At 40.6% G+C, this 18283-nt stretch overlaps 1 protein-coding gene across 1 annotated transcript in view; it reads right to left on the bottom strand.

Annotated features, from left to right (window-relative positions):
* The window catches only part of LOC113569091 (uncharacterized), a 207949-nt gene that overhangs the window by 146272 nt on the left and 43394 nt on the right, over nt 1-18283 (bottom strand). Inside the window, exons 22-23 of the mRNA XM_081714267.1 lie at nt 10058-10501; nt 5356-5799 (exon numbers count right to left, since the gene is read on the bottom strand). Of these exons, the coding sequence (XP_081570393.1) occupies nt 5356-5799; nt 10058-10501 (888 nt within the window). The remainder of the gene's footprint in view (nt 1-5355; nt 5800-10057; nt 10502-18283) is intronic.

The raw sequence follows: 18283 nt of genomic DNA, 5'->3' as shown, positions 1-18283 counted from the left end.
TTCATGCAGAGCTTTATATGTGAGCGGGAGGAGTTTAAACTGACTGCCTAGTGGGATAGATAACCAGTGTAACTGATAGAGGACTGAAGAGATGTGGGTAGATTTTTTAGTATGTGAGAGAATTCTGGCAGCTCTGTACATATTGAGGCCACCCTCCTGGCATCAATGTTTTATGGTTTCCCTGTCGTGTCTTTGTATTCCTTTACTTCCTTGTTCTGCTCCTTAGTTTCGTTTTCGTCAGCCCTCGTCTGTTCCTTCATTCCAGTCTGTGTTTCGGTTCTCCCTGTTCCCATGTTCACCTGAGTCTGTTTAGAGTCTGATTGTCTTGGTTATTTAAGCCCTATGTTTTTGTCTTCTAGTTTGTTGGTTATTGCGGTAAGTTACATCCTTCTGTCAGGTTTGCCTTATACGTTGTTGTTGTTGTTGTCGTCGTCGTTGTCATCCTCGTCATTGTCATTGCTTTTCTGTTTACTCTGGTTGCGTGTTATTTTACCCTCAGTGTTACCCATTTGCCTCTGTTTGTTTTACTGTTCGTGTTTCCCCAATTAATAAACCGCCTCCTGCATTTTGCATTCTACCTCTTGCCTTGTTCCTGTTGGAAGCGTTACAGTCATCCACCACTGGGCATGTAGACACAATCATACACACACACACACACACACACACACACACACACACACACACACACACACACACACACACACACACACAAACACTAGGACAGCTTTCTTAGGTAGTCATCACCGTGCATGCACACACACACCAGGACAATTTATTGCATAGCTAATTCACCTAACCGCCATACTTTCTGGACTGTGAGAGGAAACTGGAGGCCCTGGTGGAAACCCACACAGACGTGTTGAGAACCTGGAAACTCCACCCAGACAGTGACGTGTGTGTGTTTGTGTTTATTTTCTCTGCTTGGTAAGGTAAGCTCTGTGTTTCTAGATTACTACTTGCTTGTCTTAGTCAGCTTCAATCTTGTCTTGTGTGATAATTACTAACTGGTTAGTACAGCTGCAGTTTACATTTATGGCATTTAGCTGACGCTTTTATCCAAAGCAACATATAATTATGACTGAGTATAACAGACGGTTTACGGTGAACCTTAAGTGTGAATTGTAGCGGTGGGACCAACACTGATAAATTAAGAGTGTAGAAAGAAGGACCCACAAGCTATTCCTTCTACTTAAGTGGAAAACACAAGTTGGCAGCGTGCTAGGACTTAGCAGCTACTCTGGACACAAAAGCTGTTGCCTCCAACTACACCTGATCTGTTTGTTGCTCAAGCCTCCATATAATCCCCACACATGGGCCTCAAAGAAAGCAGTGCTCATGTCTACACATGCCAGAGCCTGTTACAGTTCAGAGAACAACAAATGACCAACTTGGAAGATGACCTCCTGGAGATATTACACAACCTCGGCTTGCTACAAAGACGAAGCCCCCAGACCTCAGGATCACCTGATGCCAGCAGTCAAGGGAGGGGACATCATAAGTAAGGTGCAAGAAAACAGAAGCGTGATAAGAGGGCAGCAGACCATGCTGGATAAAAGCAAACCCTAGCGGGCAGGAGTCCATGCTGGATAAAAGCTAACGCTACAGGGCAGCAGTCCATGCTGGATAAAAGCTAACCCTAGAGGGCAGGAGTCCATGCTGGATAAAAGCTAACGCTAGAGGGCAGGAGTCCATGCTGGATAAAAGCTAACGCTAGAGGGTAGGAGTCCATGCTGGATAAAAGCTAACCCTAGCGGGCAGGAGTTCATGCTGGATAAAAGCTAACGCTAGAGGGCAGCAGTCCATGCTGGATAAAAGCTAACCCTAGAGGGCAGGAGTCCATGCTGGATAAAAGCTAACGCTAGAGGGCAGGAGTCCATGCTGGATAAAAGCTAACCCTAGCGGGCAGGAGTCCATGCTGGATAAAAGCTAACGCTAGAGGGCAGCAGTCCATGCTGGATAAAAGCTAACCCTAGAGGGCAGGAGTCCATGCTGGATAAAAGCTAACGCTAGAGGGCAGGAGTCCATGCTGGATAAAAGCTAACCCTAGCGGGCAGGAGTTCATGCTGGATAAAAGCTAACGCTAGAGGGCAGGAGTCCATGCTGGATAAAAGCGAACACAAGCCAACCAGCTCTACCATCCATCCTGCTCTCCAGTGTCTGCTCCCTGGACAACAAACTAGACATCCAACTCCAGAGTTCCACGCAACATGAGGTTAGAGGCTGTAGCTCTTCTGTTTTCACAGAAACGTGGCTCAGTGACAGAATTCCTGACACCACCATCCAGCTGGATGGGCTCACTCTGTTTCCTGCTGACAGAAATACAGCCATGTCTGGTAAAACCCGAGGAGGGGACATGCGTGTCTATAATAACACGGAATAGTACAAGAATTCTGTGATAGTCTCCAAGCTCTGCTCACCACTGATGGAGCCTGTGGCTGTTAAATGCAGACCACTTTATCTACTGTGGGAATTCAACACTGGGCTCACAGTTGCAGTGTACATCCCCCCTAACAACAATGTGAAAGGGGCACTCTATGAACTATAAGGTGCCATTAGTGAACTGCAGAACACATACCCAAACAGACTGTTTATTGTCACTGGAGATTTCAATCACAAAAATCTGTGTTCCCTAAAGTCCATCACCATGTAGACTTTACAACAAGAGGAGTGAACATGTTGGATCTTGTTTACACAAACATCCCCATACCGAGCAGAGCCCTGCCCCCCCCCCCCCACCAAGGACACTCAGACCACATCTATGCTAATACCAGCATACAGACTACTTATATATATATATATATATACACACATTTTTTTTCATTGCCAAGATAGTAAGCAGAGGCAGTTAAAATGAAGCATTACACAGTTGTGAAAAATGGATTAGAAACATGTGGTACAAACCTGAGCCAGGAGATGTAGGGCAGACACTGAAGGAAACTCCTTACTTCACTCTCTCTTCATCTGACCAACCTCTCAATTCTACTGGTTTATTCAATGTTTGGAGTTTCAACACTTCTAAGTAAGAGGTCTTTCTCTCTGAGAGGTCTATGTTCCAGACTGCAGGAGCTGACTGGTAAATTGGCTGTAATGCTGGCAGGGCATTCTTGCCTGTCTGAGTCTCATATTTCTTCATATGTGAGTACAGATCCAGGAGGAAGTTACAGTGTTCACATGTTTTAAAACAAGACAAAATCACTCTCTGCAGAGACACTCTGATGAAGAGCAGCATGCAGGCTCACATCAAGCAGGAATGTTCTCATTCTCAGGTCTAAGGAAAATTCTCTCAGATTGTCTTGTAACACAAAACTAGACATTCCTGCTCTCTACCCTACAAAGGCCTCTAACCTCAACCTTCATTAGGGTGCCCAGACCTCCAGATTAAGGCTAACAGTACGTTAGCCCACTGCCTTTATGCCAAGGGCTAGAGGAGCTTTTCCTCTATGGCCAGTAGCTTATGGTTTTATGATCTCCATACCCGCCCTTCATCTTCTGTGTGGGGGGGTGGAACATGCTGGAATGATCATCTCATAGACCCAATCAGGCGAGAGCAACCACGTATATCACAGCTGTTACATTTGAGAGATGCTTGTATAGGTTGTAGTGATGAGAGTGACAATGAAGACAAACCTTCTTTATGATCCTGAGGAAAATTGTAACCAACATTTTCTGTACAGAATTGATGTCCAAATCTAATAGTTTGGAGCAACAAATCTTAAATATAAATCTTTAAGGTTTATAAACTGCTTAGAAGCAGGCTTGGCCTGCCTCAGATGAAACCCTGGTGTAGAGAGAGACCTCTGCAATGGCAAGTGACTCCCTCTGTATCTACTCATCACTGTGCAGGCATGCATGGCTGATATGAAGAGGTGAGGGTCTCTCTCAGGTCCTGTCCACACCTGGCATGAACATGCGTCTTGGGTGATCCAATCACAAGGAACTTGTTTTAATATTTGATGGTCAAATCTCCCATGTGCTCCAGGAACTGGGGGCTTTGTTTCATTTTTCTTTGTAAACTATACTCTATAATTTGTCAATAAATCATGATGTAGACTTATTTGGAACACACAAGTTTAAAAGCTGCTACTGCACCAAATAAGATGATGCTAGACTTTTGACTTACTTTGTAAAATATCTATTTTAAATTATAAAAATGGACATTTTATAATATAATAAATACATTTTCAAATTAGAGATTAATCTTTCATTTGCCTAACAGAGATCCAGTATAAAATCAGTCCAATATCAGTTCATATGGAAAACACCTGAAAAACAATTGTGGTGGGCTTATTGGATACAGTTAATGAGCTGTTATAATGTTAGTATGGAAATTAGATGTAGTTCCATATCACACAGTTATTCTTGAAGCAATATATATGACATGTGATAAACAAGGAGTTTATGCAGAGCTTTTGCATAAGGGTGCTCGGTCGTGTGAACCAAGTGGTTAGAACTTGGACGTGTTTTGTGGTTTGTTTGTTTGTTTGTTTGTTTGTTTATCTTGTAATTGATTTTTATTGATAGGTATGTATCCATTTTATAAAACAGGCCAAGTAGAGGGTTAAAAACAGAAATTAACATACAAATACAGACCAACAAATCACTGACAAGATAGTAAAAATAACAAAGTACATTCAAGATCCCCATGTCAGTCCACAGAGCTCCATGAGAATAATCTGAGAACAGTCAATTCCTAAATAACTGAAGGGCCATAAATGTGGTGATACTGGTAGAGCTCCTCTCTTAAATACACATACATTACTAGTAAGAGGTTTGTCACGTCTGCCTGTGACGGTTCCTCGCTTTACCAGCAGAGGTCGCTAATTTCTGAATGGCTACTACACACTTGTCCATTACTGACCCTATTAAGGGTATTTAAACCCCTCACGGTTAAAGGTGTGACGTCTAAGACACTATGACATTAAACCTGCACTTGATTCTATGCTTTATCTGGGACTCCTTTGTGACACTTATCTGATACATGTTTGAGGTAGATTCATAAAAAAGTACATCTCAGAACTTTTTCAGATTTTTCATATCACGTTACTATTGAGATTTGATGGCTGGTTTAATAATTTTACCCTCCTCAGCAAACATTTAATCTCTAATGTAGTGATTTATATGTACTTTGAAGTGAGGTTAATTTATTAGGTTCATTCAACCCTTATTGTTGAGTATGAACTCATACTAAATGCAAATCAACATTTCATTCACACATCTAACCTCCACCATCTGCTGATCACTCACAGAGACCAACTCACAAAAACAAAGACCAGCTAAAATCTCATTAACATGCAAAACAAACAGATTCAAACTTAAACGTCACCCCTGTAATACTTATAAAAGCTTCTCACTCACCTCAACTGGGAGATGTAGGGCAGACACTGAAGGAAACTCCTCACTTCACTCTCTTCATCTGACCAGCCTCTCAGCTTTACTGGTTTCTTCACTGTTTGGAGTTTCAGCACTTCTAGGAAGAGGGAGGTCTTTCTCTCTGAGAGGTCTATGTTCCAGACTGCAGGAGCTGACTGGTAAACTGGCTGTAATGCTGGAAGGACACTCCTGCCTGTTTGAGTCTCATAGTTCTTCACTTGTAAGAACAGATCCAGCAGGAAATCACACTGAACTTCAGAACTGTAATTTTCATCATCTCCATCTAAAGGGAAGGTTGTGTAGCTGCACACAGATGTCAGCAGCTTAGTGAAACTCTCTCCTGTAGCTGCATCACACTCTGCTGCTGCAACTATCAGCTTCAGCAGAAACTCTAATGCAGATCTTCTCTTTTCTTCATCATAATGAAACCTGTTGGAATACAGACAGTCAAAAACCAGAGATTAAACAAAATTAAAACAATAAAATAAGCATCACTACAAAGTAATAAGAGGGATACTGAAATTACAACCCACATAACTGGGCGGAACACTTGATTTCTATTACAGTGACCACACCCACAGTCAACTCACTCATGCAACCATACAGATAGCAGGACAGCACAAACTGGGCTAAAATGAACTGGCTGTGTAATGCAGGTCTATCAACAACAAACCAAAATCTTTAATGCCCCCCAAACAAAAAACTAACCACAAATTAATTTTATGATATTGTCAGCTGGTTTATGCTTTGGTGCTTCGTGCTTGACTGTTTCCTCCTGTTGACCATGTTGCACAGGACATGATGCCTGTAAGGATGAAGGTGAAGTGTTGGAGGTCAAAGGTCACTGCTCTCAGCTCCACTACACTGCTGTGAGGGAAGGCTGGTGACTGTAACCCTCCTCCTTACTATCCTGCCCTTTAACACACTGTGTCTGTGCTGCGTCCTTGGGGACTTTTTTGAGTTGTTTCTTCCTGCTGTGCTGTTAGAATTTGTTTTTCAGGTCACATACACGAGGTGCACCAAGAACCAGTGAGCTGTCTTTGTCACAATAACGGACGACCTGATTGGTTAAAGGGATAATTATCCTCCTGTGTCGCAGATGTGTAGGTGCCCCATGGTGTCTTGCTCAATAGACATCACGTGTGCCACGGTAGCCGCTGCTCTGTAGGGTTCTGATACAATTTGATATACACCTATATCTGATACAATTTAATACAAGCAGATGCTTTTAATCCAGAGCAATTTAAAATTGAGTAAGTACAACTTGAGCAATTGAGGGTTAAGGGCCTTGCTCAAGGGCCCAGCAGTGGTGGGAATTGAACCAGCAACCTTTGGCTTATAAATCAAGCACCTTAACTACGGAGCTACCACTGGCCCTGGTTGTTTGAATAGGGCCAATATGAGTTAATGGAGGACGGAGGAAGTTAAAGGATTTCACCCTCTTAGAGCTACCAAGTTATAGGACAGTGCCAAACCTATCAAACAGTCCCAACACTATCCAGTCATTAGTCACATGGTAATAGTAACTATCATACAAGCTTCAGTACACTGTGTTGAATCAATGTGCTTTGCAATAGTGATATGAGCTTTGATGCCTCAGTATCCAACATCCCGTCACTACACTGGAGTTCTACTGTATGTATTCTTGCCCTGCCTGTTCGTTTTCCATATTGTTCTCTGTTCTCGTGTTCTTAATCTGTTTTTTATTAGTTTTACCTCTGTGTTTCCCTTCCTGGTTATCCTCACTTTGTTTTTTGTTTATCATGCTTTCTGGAAACCTGCTCTTGGATTATGTTTCTGTTTTTCCTAATAAACAAAGTTCAACAACACACTTGTGTATTGCGCTGCCTCTCTCATTGTGACAGCTAATCTCAAGGTCAAACCATTAGCTTCACTGAGAGATGCACCTATATTTAACAATACCAAGTATGCACACAGAGTTTCTAATTACATTCACATGTCTACATATAAGGACATTTTTCTGGACAACTGAATATTTTCAAAAATTAGATTTTTTTAAAAAGGTGGGTTTAAATGATACAGCACAACAAAAAGCATGCCAACTACAGACAACAAGCAATCGTTGAATTAGAATAACTTAATATTTCTCTATGTGGGCAAAATAATAATATGATTCTTATTCCACGTTATATTTAGGCTCCATGCATGTATATATATCTTTTATTTAAAAATGAACACATTGTCTTTTTTCACCATTAGTCACTTTGAAACCATTTAAGACCACTACACTCCATTTAAGATGACCTTAGAGTGTTTTAATGAGGAGTTCCTTCAAGTATGAACTTGTATCAGTTTTCTCTGTACTGGCTGCAAGTAAGAAGTTATGATATGCAAAACAAATGCTAAATTTAATGGAATACATGAATGACAATTAGGAGGTTGTGGTGTGATCTTAAAGGTGGTTTAGACTATTGTGTTCAAGTCTGTTTCCAATCCTGGCAGGTCCTGTGTGACTGGGGTTGGAGCTTCACTCAAGAAGAACTTTTACATTTTATTCTGGATTATAATCTGGCTAGTGGAATTCAGTGCCCTTTCTCCACTGGGAGAAAATGATTTTACCATTTTATGTGAGATCATCTGGAGCAGACCATTCACAAATCAGAACAGTTTCCTGTGGCTACAGTGAGGACCTCAGCTGATACTGGCATATTCACCCACTGCTTTGATATGCTCATCTCACAGATGTCACAACAAAACCCCAGAATATCTACAATGTAGATGAGACAGGATTTGACTGGTCCATGACAAATCCTGTAAGATTATGTACCGGAGTACAGGTGGAAGTGGGAGGGAACAGAACCGTCTGCATCACTGGGAAAGTTGCAGTTCTTGGTGTCAAGGTTGTTGGAGAAGATGGTGCTTTTAGACTATTTCATAATTCTCTTCCTTAAAGAATCCACTCAGTTCTCAGACTGAACTTCCCACAGGGTTTTAATATTTGATGGTCAAATCTCCAATGTGTTCCAGGGACTGGGGGCTTTGTTTCATTTTTTAACACTTAACCTCTTACTGAATAAATGCTGCTGCTGTTAATTCCTTGTAAACTATTGTCAGGAATGGCTGTCATCCTGCCGTCCCTGTTGTCATGGTTTCCGTGTCGTCTGTTTTCCTGCGCTCCCTGCTTCCATGCCTTGGTTTCGTTTTCTCCACCCCTCATTTGATTGCTTGCACCTGTCCCTCATTTCTACCTTTGGTTCATGTATTTAAACCCTGTTGTGTGCCTTGGTTGGGGCTGTTCATTGATCGTTATATATGTTTATTCTAATGGTTGTTTCTTTGTACTCCGTGCCTTCGTGTTATCCTAGCCTCTGTGTTTCCTGCTCTGTTATAGCCTGCGTATCCTGTGTGCTTTCGTGTGTTTAGTTCTCGTCGCTGTTTGTGTTTAGTTACTCGTGTATTCTAGCCCTTGTCTCGTTTGTCATGTATCCCCGTGCTCTCCGTGTTGGCTCAATGACCCTGAACTGTTAGAACGACTCTGATTCTGGATTTGCCCCTATTAAATCTCGCTCTTCTCCGCACGTGTGTCCGCCTCCTTACCGCTCAACATTACAACTATACTTTATAATCTGTCAATAAATCATGATGTAGTCTTATTTGGAACACACAAGCTTAAAACGTGCTACTGTACCAATTAAGCCGATGCCAGAATTTTGACTTACTTTATAAAATATCTATTTTAAATTATAAAATGGACATTTTATAATATAATAAATACATTTTCAAATTAGAGATTAATCGTTCCTTTGCCTAACAGAGATCCATTTTAAATCAGCCCAATATCAATTCAATATGGAAAATGCCTGAAAAACAATTTTGTTGGGCTCATTGGATACAGTTAATGAGCTGTTATATTAGTATGGAAATTAGATGTAGTTCCCTATCACACAGTTATTCTTGAAGTAATATATATGACATGTGATAAAGAACAGTCAGTTGAGACTGAGAACAGTCAATTCCTAAATAATTAAAGTGCCATAAATGTTGTGAAACTGGTAGAGCTTCTCTCTTAAATACAGAGATTCACTAGTAAACCATTGAGGTTTATTGTCATGTAGGCCTGTGAAGTTTCCTCCTTTCACCAGCAGAGGGCGCCAATTCCTGAATAGCGCCCAATTGTTGCTCATTTGTTGTCTATTACTGACCCTATTAAGGGTATTTAAACCCCTCAATCTTAGATGTGAAGTATTAGACACTAAGACATCAAACGTACACTTGATTTTGTACTTTATCTGACTCTCCTTTGTGACACATATCTGATACATGTTTGAGATAGATTCGTAAAAAATTATTTATCAGACCTTTTTCAGATCACTTTACTGCTGAGATTTGATGGCTTGTTTATTAATTTTACCTTCCTCAGCAAACACTTTATCTGTAATGTAGTGATTTATATATACTTTGAAGTGAGGTTAATTTATTAGTTTCATTCAATCCTTATTTCTGATTTAGTATCTGAATGTGGAATTGGCCAAACCTTTAGAATCCTGAACTCATACTAAATGCAAATCAACATTTCATTCACACATCTAACCTGCACCATCTGCTGATCACTCACAGAGACCAACTCACAAAAACAAAGACCAGCTAAAATCTCATTAACATGCAAAACAAACAGGTTCAAACATAAACGTCACCCCTGTAATACTTATAAAAGCTTCTCACTCACCTCAGCTGGGTGATGTAGGGCAGACACTGAAGGAAACTCCTCACTTCACTCTCTTCATCTGACCAGCCTCTCAGCTCTACTGGTTTCTTCACTGTTTGGAGTTTCAGCACGTCTAGGAAGAGGGAGGTCTTTCTCTCTGAGAGGTCTATGTACCAGACTGCAGGAGCTGACTGGTAAACTGGCTGTAATGCTGGAAGGACACTCCTGCCTGTCTGAGTCTCAGAGTCCTTCACATGTGAGAACAGATCCAGCAGGAAATCACACTGAACTACAGAACTGTAATTTTCATCATCTCCATCTAAAGGGAAGGTTGTGTAGCTGCACACAGATGTCAGCAGCTTAGTGAAACTCTCTCCTGTAGCTGCATCACACTCTGCTGCTGCAACTATCAGCTTCAGCAGAAACTCTAATGCAGATCTTCTCTTTTCTTCATCATAATGAAACCTGTTGGAATACAGACAGTCAAAAACCAGAGATTAAACTAAATTAAAACAATAAAATAATCACCACTACAAAGTAATAAGAGAGATACTGAAATTACAACCCACATAACTGGGCGGAACACTTGATTTCTATTACAGTGACCACACCCACAGTCAACTCACTCATGCAACCATACAGATAGCAGGACAGCACAAACTTGGCTAAAATGAACTGGCTGTGTAATGCAGGTCTATCAACAACAACCAAAACATCTTTAATGCCCCCCAAACAAAAAACTAACCACAAATTAATTTTATGATATTGTCAGCTGGTTTATGCTTTGGTGCTTCATGCTTGACTGTTTCCTCCTGTTGACCATGTTGCACAGGAGATGATTGCCATCATACAGAGATTGCCAACACGTATAACATCATACAATGTTATCAGGAAATTTAGACAATGTCTCATTACAGTTTTCAAGTAATGTTTAGATGAAAAAAGATTTTCCGCTATTGCTCGGACCACAAACGATACATGAAAATGGTACTTGCATTCTAGCATCAAAACAATGAGTAACAGACCTTTTCTCAATAACACTAAAAAATACAAATCCTGTATACAATCAGAGTCCTGAAATTGGGCAACAAATCCCGTTTGTCATAAACCATCCTGAATCTTTTCATTTGTGATTTGTTTTTCAAGAGAAAGCCCTTTTTCTCTCTCACGATTTGATTGTGGGTGGTCGTAAGTATTCTAGTCTGATCACTGTTTTTCACACATTCGTCAACCAGTTCTGTCCGAGATTTCAGGTTTACGAGTTTAGTATTTGAATAGTTTAAAGTGATACCCTTGGCTTACATTGTTGTTTTACCTTGGAGAGTCCTATACCCGTATGTTTTAGGTCCTGAGCTGACAAATTCTACAATCTCGTCACCACAGTCCAACTCACTTGTAAGACCCCCCACGTAATCACCCAAAGGCGGTATCCAATCACCTTGATGACTTTTGAAGATGATGCTATCCGTGTCTGTGTACAAGCGACGGTCTTGTAAACGATTTATGAAATTGTACAGCTTGAGCCTAGCATACGCGGTCGTAAAAATACCTATGAACACGTTAGCGTACCCCGGTTAATAGCACCTGATGTCCTTGTGATGCCACTGCACCATTGCCACCTTGTTGTTCAGAAAAGAGAAATGACTTACATCATACAGGTTTGAGAAAATATACTCTAAAAACTCATCAGGATCTCTGATCAAAACCGTGTTTGTCCTGTCTGGTTTTTGACACATCTTACCCCACAAAGAATTCATCGCGAGTTTAGCTACAGACCTCTTGGCCAGGTCGGTTGAAATTCTCTCTTCCTCCAGCTTAACCGCTTCGTTCTCCTCATATTTTTGAACATACTCCTTTTTTGTGGTTTCATCAACCACCCAGGAAGGATAACCTGAGCACTCTTGTTTGGTTTTCAAAAACATTTTAACGTATTCTTAAAACAGATCATTTGTTCTATTAGGAAAGTGCCAAATCTCAAATCCTTTCATCACTCTGTACCCCTTCTGCAGGGCCGTCATCAGCTCCACGCTGCACCGAGCATCTGTCAGGGCCCTCTCCTCATCCCCATGATCACAGCTACGCTGTTGTTGCTCAGCGCAGGTTCTACAGAGAGGGAACAAGAGGTTCTTCTTTACCCGGTAGGGAAGAACAGGGGCCCACAACCCCCTGGCAGGTAAAACCTTTACCTTGATGATGCTGAAGTAGTTTTCCAATGACCCAAAGTCACGATAAAAGATAAGGGGGTGACCTATGGGGTACATTTTTACCTTATCCACATAAGGGTAGAGGGAGGTAAAGTTGTAGCAATTGATTCTTTCACCAGGTTGAGCTGTGTAATAGAGCTGCAGGGCATTGGTACGACCCCCAAACAGAGCATCCCGAGGATTTAAGTGCTCTGGAAAGTCAAAGGTTTTGAGAAACTTTTTTACATCATCATTCTTTTTCATGTCATTCCATTCATGTTCCCACATGATGGTGACAGACCAATTTGTGAATACACTGCAGCGTCTGAATTTTATTAATATTGTTCTTACAAATGTCTCTGAAGGTTTCTGAGGCTTTATTTAAAGGGTGTGGCATGTATGATGGAAAGCACGTATCACATCCGAGATAAAAGCAGCCAAGAAACTCGAACGCTTTGCGCATTTTACCATCTTCAAAGTAATCATCTACAAAATAATTTCCGATCTTGGCTTCCCCATTGTTAAGTGCATGTTGAATGGGTGTGTTCTGTCTGTCTGTGACGTACTTTAGCCATTGAATAGACGGCGTTCAGAAAGATTTCTGACAATTGACAATTGAATTATATAGGGGAGGGATGGCCAAAGTGTTTTCATGCAGGAAAATGGTGCGGAATATTTTCATGCATACGGATGCTATGGTAATCAACTTGAATCTCACTCAAAATTTTACACTCTGTTTTCAAAATCTTTACATTGTTACGGCAATATTCTTTAATCTATTTTCTGAAGTCAAAGACTTTATCAGTGACCCCACATAGTTCTGATTCTCTAGGGTGTTGTAGAAGTGGGGGAATGTTCCTTTTTTTGCATCTGTAAACCTTTTGGAACGGTGCTAAGTTTCATAGGTAGGAACGAGAAACTGTCTATGAATCTCTGCTGATAAGCAGTGTCTTCAAAGCACAAACTTTTCCCCCTTGTGCTATGATAGTAGGAGTAACCCCTTCTTTCACCAGATAATTCAACAAAAAATAGGAATCATAACCTCTTGCATTATGTGCTACGAATGTGTACCCTTCGAATTTTCTTTGACGAAACATTTAAAAAATGAAGGGGGAGGCACTCTTAAATCAGCCTCCCAGTCAAACAGACTCAACTCCTGACCCCCGTCATCCAAACCATCTTAGAAAAAAAAAAACATTTATTCAATGATTCTAGTATAAATGTGATTAGTAATAATGCTTTTAAAATTATAATTACATGGTGATGGTGGCCTACAGGTTAGTGGTTGAACAGCTTGAATAGGCCTAGAGTTATTTAGATGTAGGTTATAAGCCACAGTGACCTCTGCATACATTTCTATAGATGTCGCCGGTTGCATGAGGTCCCCTGAAAAAATTGTGAGCTCCACCGGAGGGCTCGATGAATAGTGGATGACGGTAGCGGGATTCGCCCCTTCTGCCTCTGTGTGACAAATTAAAGCACTGCATAAACTTTTAGACAAAAAGTGGTCTTTTAACATATGTTAGATGCACTCTAGAATGAATTACCTTGTATCAACTCATTCAGTATTTGAACTGTTTCATCATCTTCTGTCCTTACATCTGCTGATAAAAAATAACAAAAAATTAAAATGTATAAAAGTTCACAAATAAGAAATTACCTTGATCAGCAATTCTCTCCACAGATTCAAGGAACCCGTGAATGTCTGAACCAACAGAAATACATAGAACAGTATTATAGACCATGTGCAGAAAAGATCATCATGATTGTATCCTTTATACCAATCGGCTAATTCATAAAATACCTTCGTGAAAGAACATTACTATTTTCCCCCTAGTTTAGCTAATATGTGGCGGTGAAAAAAGACGACTGACCGACGTATTCATTTTCTAATATGATTAATAATTTTCAGATCCTGACAGTGCAGGCCTTATAGGTTTGATCTAGACCTGAAATTAATTACTACGTTAGGCCCCAATGAGTTAAATCATACAACGCACGATAAAGTATTTCAACCATTAGCTCAAGAAATAGCTAAATACAGGTCAGCCTTTTTAGTAACTTATATTAATAGAAGTTATAACATGAATGGATAAATAGAATGTACCTGTTGATAACGGTTGAGTCATGTCCATGTTTGTTCAGAGGTCTTGGCAAAAGTTTGCAGATGTATCGCTTACAATTACGGCTGTGAACTAAAGGAGTGAAGTACCATAAAACACAGCTTTAAGAAAGAATGGTAGGTGAGGGAAAGAGATGGTTTATGTATGAAAGCAGTAAATTACAATCCACCCCTCCCCAACACCGCTCACATATGTGGAATGCACTGAAAAATGTTAAGGGCCCAACGTGATAACGGACAGGAACCTTGTGTGATAAAACTTATAGAGTAAACACATTTGGTTAGAGATCACAAAAAAAATAAATAAAAGGAAACTTTATGATGTTTTGTGAAAAGTTTACTTATTGCCCTGTTTGAGTACATATGGCAGATAAAATGTGAGGAGGTGTGAGAGTGAGAGAGAGAGAGAGAGAGAGAGAGAGAGTGTGTCAATGACCCCTGACTGCAGAGTGTGTGTCATAGAGGATACTGAACAGACAGAGAAAGTGGAGAAAGACTGGTGTAGTATGAGACTGAAAACCTTAATTAGTTGAGGGGGCCTTATATCAATTTTTGACAGAACGTGTATTCCTGTGTAGTAGGGGGAAGGACTTGGGAGGAGGTGTGACTTCTTAGAGAATCAGCCAATGAGAAGGGAGTGGGTGGGGTGAGTGAATGGTTGAGTGAGAGAGAGAGAGAGACACACAACTGAGACCCATACACGTTTGAGTATCAGTACATGACCGGCAGAGGAGCAGAGCGGACATAAATGAATACGCACCACCCAGTCTTTAAAGACTCATAATTTTATTTACTTTAATCACTTGATTGTTTCTCAGTGAAAGAATAAAAAAAAAAAAACGTCAATAAAACTATTTTGAGGATGCCTCATTGTGTTTTATTTTATTTTTCATATATTATGTCACATCATATCATATAATAATAACAATTATATATATATATATATATATATATATATATATATATATATATATATATATATATATATATATATATATATATATGTATGTGGGGGTGATGATTGACAGCTGTGAAATCAATCAATTCAAGCAATAAATCATTTTGACTATTAGTATATACTATCTCTCTCTCTGATATTGTATCCCCTTTAAACATTATATCCGTGTTAGTGTTCACAACATCAGACTCTCTACACATCCCTCCTCTCTGTTATCCACTCACTCCAGGATGTGGGCTTTGTGCTGGTGTGGGAACAGCAGCTGCAGGCAGTGGTCAGTGAGCTGACAGTGGCTGAGGTCCAGTTCTGACAGCCCTTCAGAATGTTCCAGAAACAGCACCAGTGACCTACAGGCCTGCTGGTCCAGCCGGGTCTGACTGTCCACCATCTCACCCAGAGCCCGGGAGAGAGCCACAGCGCGTCTCACACACTCCATATCAGTCCCCACACAGACAAGAGACAGGAACTGGAGCAGCGTGGCTTTACTGCAGCTGAACACACTCAACATTCACCAACATGTAGAGTCACTAACACAGTCACATAACTACTAACATTAATACTATTTACACACATTTTGTTTCAAATTATAAAATTCTATCCCCTTTTCCAGAATGTTTCCGGTTGAGCTGGTTGTGTGTGTGTGTGTGTGTGTGTGTGTGTGTGTGTGAGCTCTCTGGATGACCATGGAGACGACTCTGCAGTCCTCAGTGCTCAGAGTCAGTGTGTGTGTCTGTGTGTCTGCTGTGAGGTCCAGAGCAGAGCAGCAGGAGAAGTCCAATCTGTGCCGCAGAGCGAAGAGCAGATCTGCTGCTGCTGCCCCCTGCTGTAGTTCAGAGACACTGTAGCAGTGGAGCAGACTCAGCAGCAACAGCAGCCTGTCAACACTGAGAACACAAAACACACACCTACACCCACACACACACACACACCTACACCCACACACACACCTACACCCACACACACACACACACACACACACACACACACACACACACACACACACACACACACACACACACACACAGTGGAAGGGCAGTTAATTTCAGATTAATATAAATATTTCACCTGAATTTACCAATTACCATGGACTGTAATATGTTGATTATCTGACACAGGAGTCTCAATAAAACCTAAACGATGCTGGCACAAAGTGACATCTTGGAAAACACACATAAATGTATATATATAACAAAGTTTTTATAACACACCCAGTTTCCTGCTTATTTTCAGCCACTTTTTGATAACTGCATTTATATTATGTAAAATTAGATTTTAATGCTTTGATTTCTGTGTATTAAGAAGTGTTACTTGATCAATTTATGCTATTTATCCCCATTTGGGAAGCTTTGCTTCCATATTTTCCATATTTCAAATTTTGTGGGAAAAAGATGTCTGGAGATTTTACACTCTCTTATAGCTTGCAAGTTATAGGACAGTGCCAGACCTGTGAAACAGTGCCACTTCATCCAGTGTTTAGATGATGTTTGATGCTTAGACCTCATTAGTCATATGCTAATAGTAACTTTGATACAATCTTCAATACAGTGTTGAATCAATGTGCTTTGCAGTAGTGAGCTTTGATGCCTCAGTATCTAACATCCCATCACTACATTGGAGTTCTACCATATGTATTCTTGCTCTGCCTGTTCGTTTTCCATATTGTTCTTCGTTCCCGTGTTCTTAATATCTGTGTTATCTTACTTTTACCTCTGTGTTTTCTTCTTCCTGGTTAGCCTCACTTTGATTTTTGTTTATCATGTATTCTGGTAACCTGCTCTTGGATAATGTTTCTGCTCCTCCTAATAAACAAAGTTTGACAACACGCTTGTGTCCTGCCCTGCCTGTCTCAGCATCACAGCTAATCTAAAGATCAAAGCATTAACTTCACGGGCAGATACACCTATATTTAAGCATTACCATGCATGTACAAAGATATCTTGAAGATGTCATTAATCATAACACTGGACTGTCGCGGTACACTCCTCTTCCCACTGATCACGTGGTACGGCCGCCACGTGCAGTGGGAGTTCACCGTTGACTGTTCATTGCGTCTTGTTTGTAACCACGGCTCCCTTGGTAGCACACACCTGCACCCTGTTCTTTTTGTTTAAGTATGTATTTAAACCCTGTCGGTGTGTGCTTGTTGTCAGTCATTATTCGTGTTAGATGTTCATATAAATGTTTGCGATAGTGTGCATTGTTCCCTGGACCGTTGTATGTGAGTGCCAATAACGTTTGTTGTTTCTCTGTGTCTTGTGTTAACAAATGTCTCAGTCGAGAGAGATCTATGCATCCTGCTCCTTGCCCTGTGGCACTCGAGCTGTCACATGAACAGGATGATTTGTAACGTTAGAATAGAAGCCCTTTATTTACCAAAGGTACATAGTACACAGAAAGTAACTTACAGAGTGAAAATGTCCAAACCCACATAAGTATAGATAATAATATGACTACAATACAAACACAAAGACCACACACACTCAGCAAGGTCAGTTCTGCTTATTTGTTATTGTTAAGAAGGCTGATCACCATTTAGATTTTCATACACTGTTAACTGTTACACTGGTGAGTTTAAAGTAGAGATTTGCTTTCTTTTCTTCACATATTGTAAACTCAGGCTGATTACATCATCTTCTGAGTGTTTTTTGTTCTTTAGGAAAACATTAGTGGATCAAGGAGGGTTTTGGTGGTGGATTTGAGGTAGGGTAGAATCATTTGTGCAAAGAACTTCATGACTACTGATGTTAAAGCTACAGGCCTGTGGTCATTAATACTGCTTGCACTGTGTTTCTTTACAACAGGGATGGACGTGTTGAAGCACCTCATATGCATGGAACACTACTACACAGATCAATGGACTGGTTGAAAACAGAAGCTATCTGGATCACTGACCATTTTAAATATTCAAAGGGAAATTACAAGAGTGGAAGTCCTTGAGTGGGGGATAAATAAACTTTTTGGTCTTTCAAAGCAGGTGTAAAAGT

The sequence above is a fragment of the Electrophorus electricus genome, chromosome 5, assembly GCF_041902795.1.
Source record: "Electrophorus electricus isolate QZ-2024a chromosome 5, ASM4190279v1, whole genome shotgun sequence".
Taxonomy (NCBI): domain Eukaryota; kingdom Metazoa; phylum Chordata; class Actinopteri; order Gymnotiformes; family Gymnotidae; genus Electrophorus; species Electrophorus electricus.
Note: the sequence above shows the minus strand (reverse complement) of the source record. Positions and strands in the feature narration are given on the sequence as shown.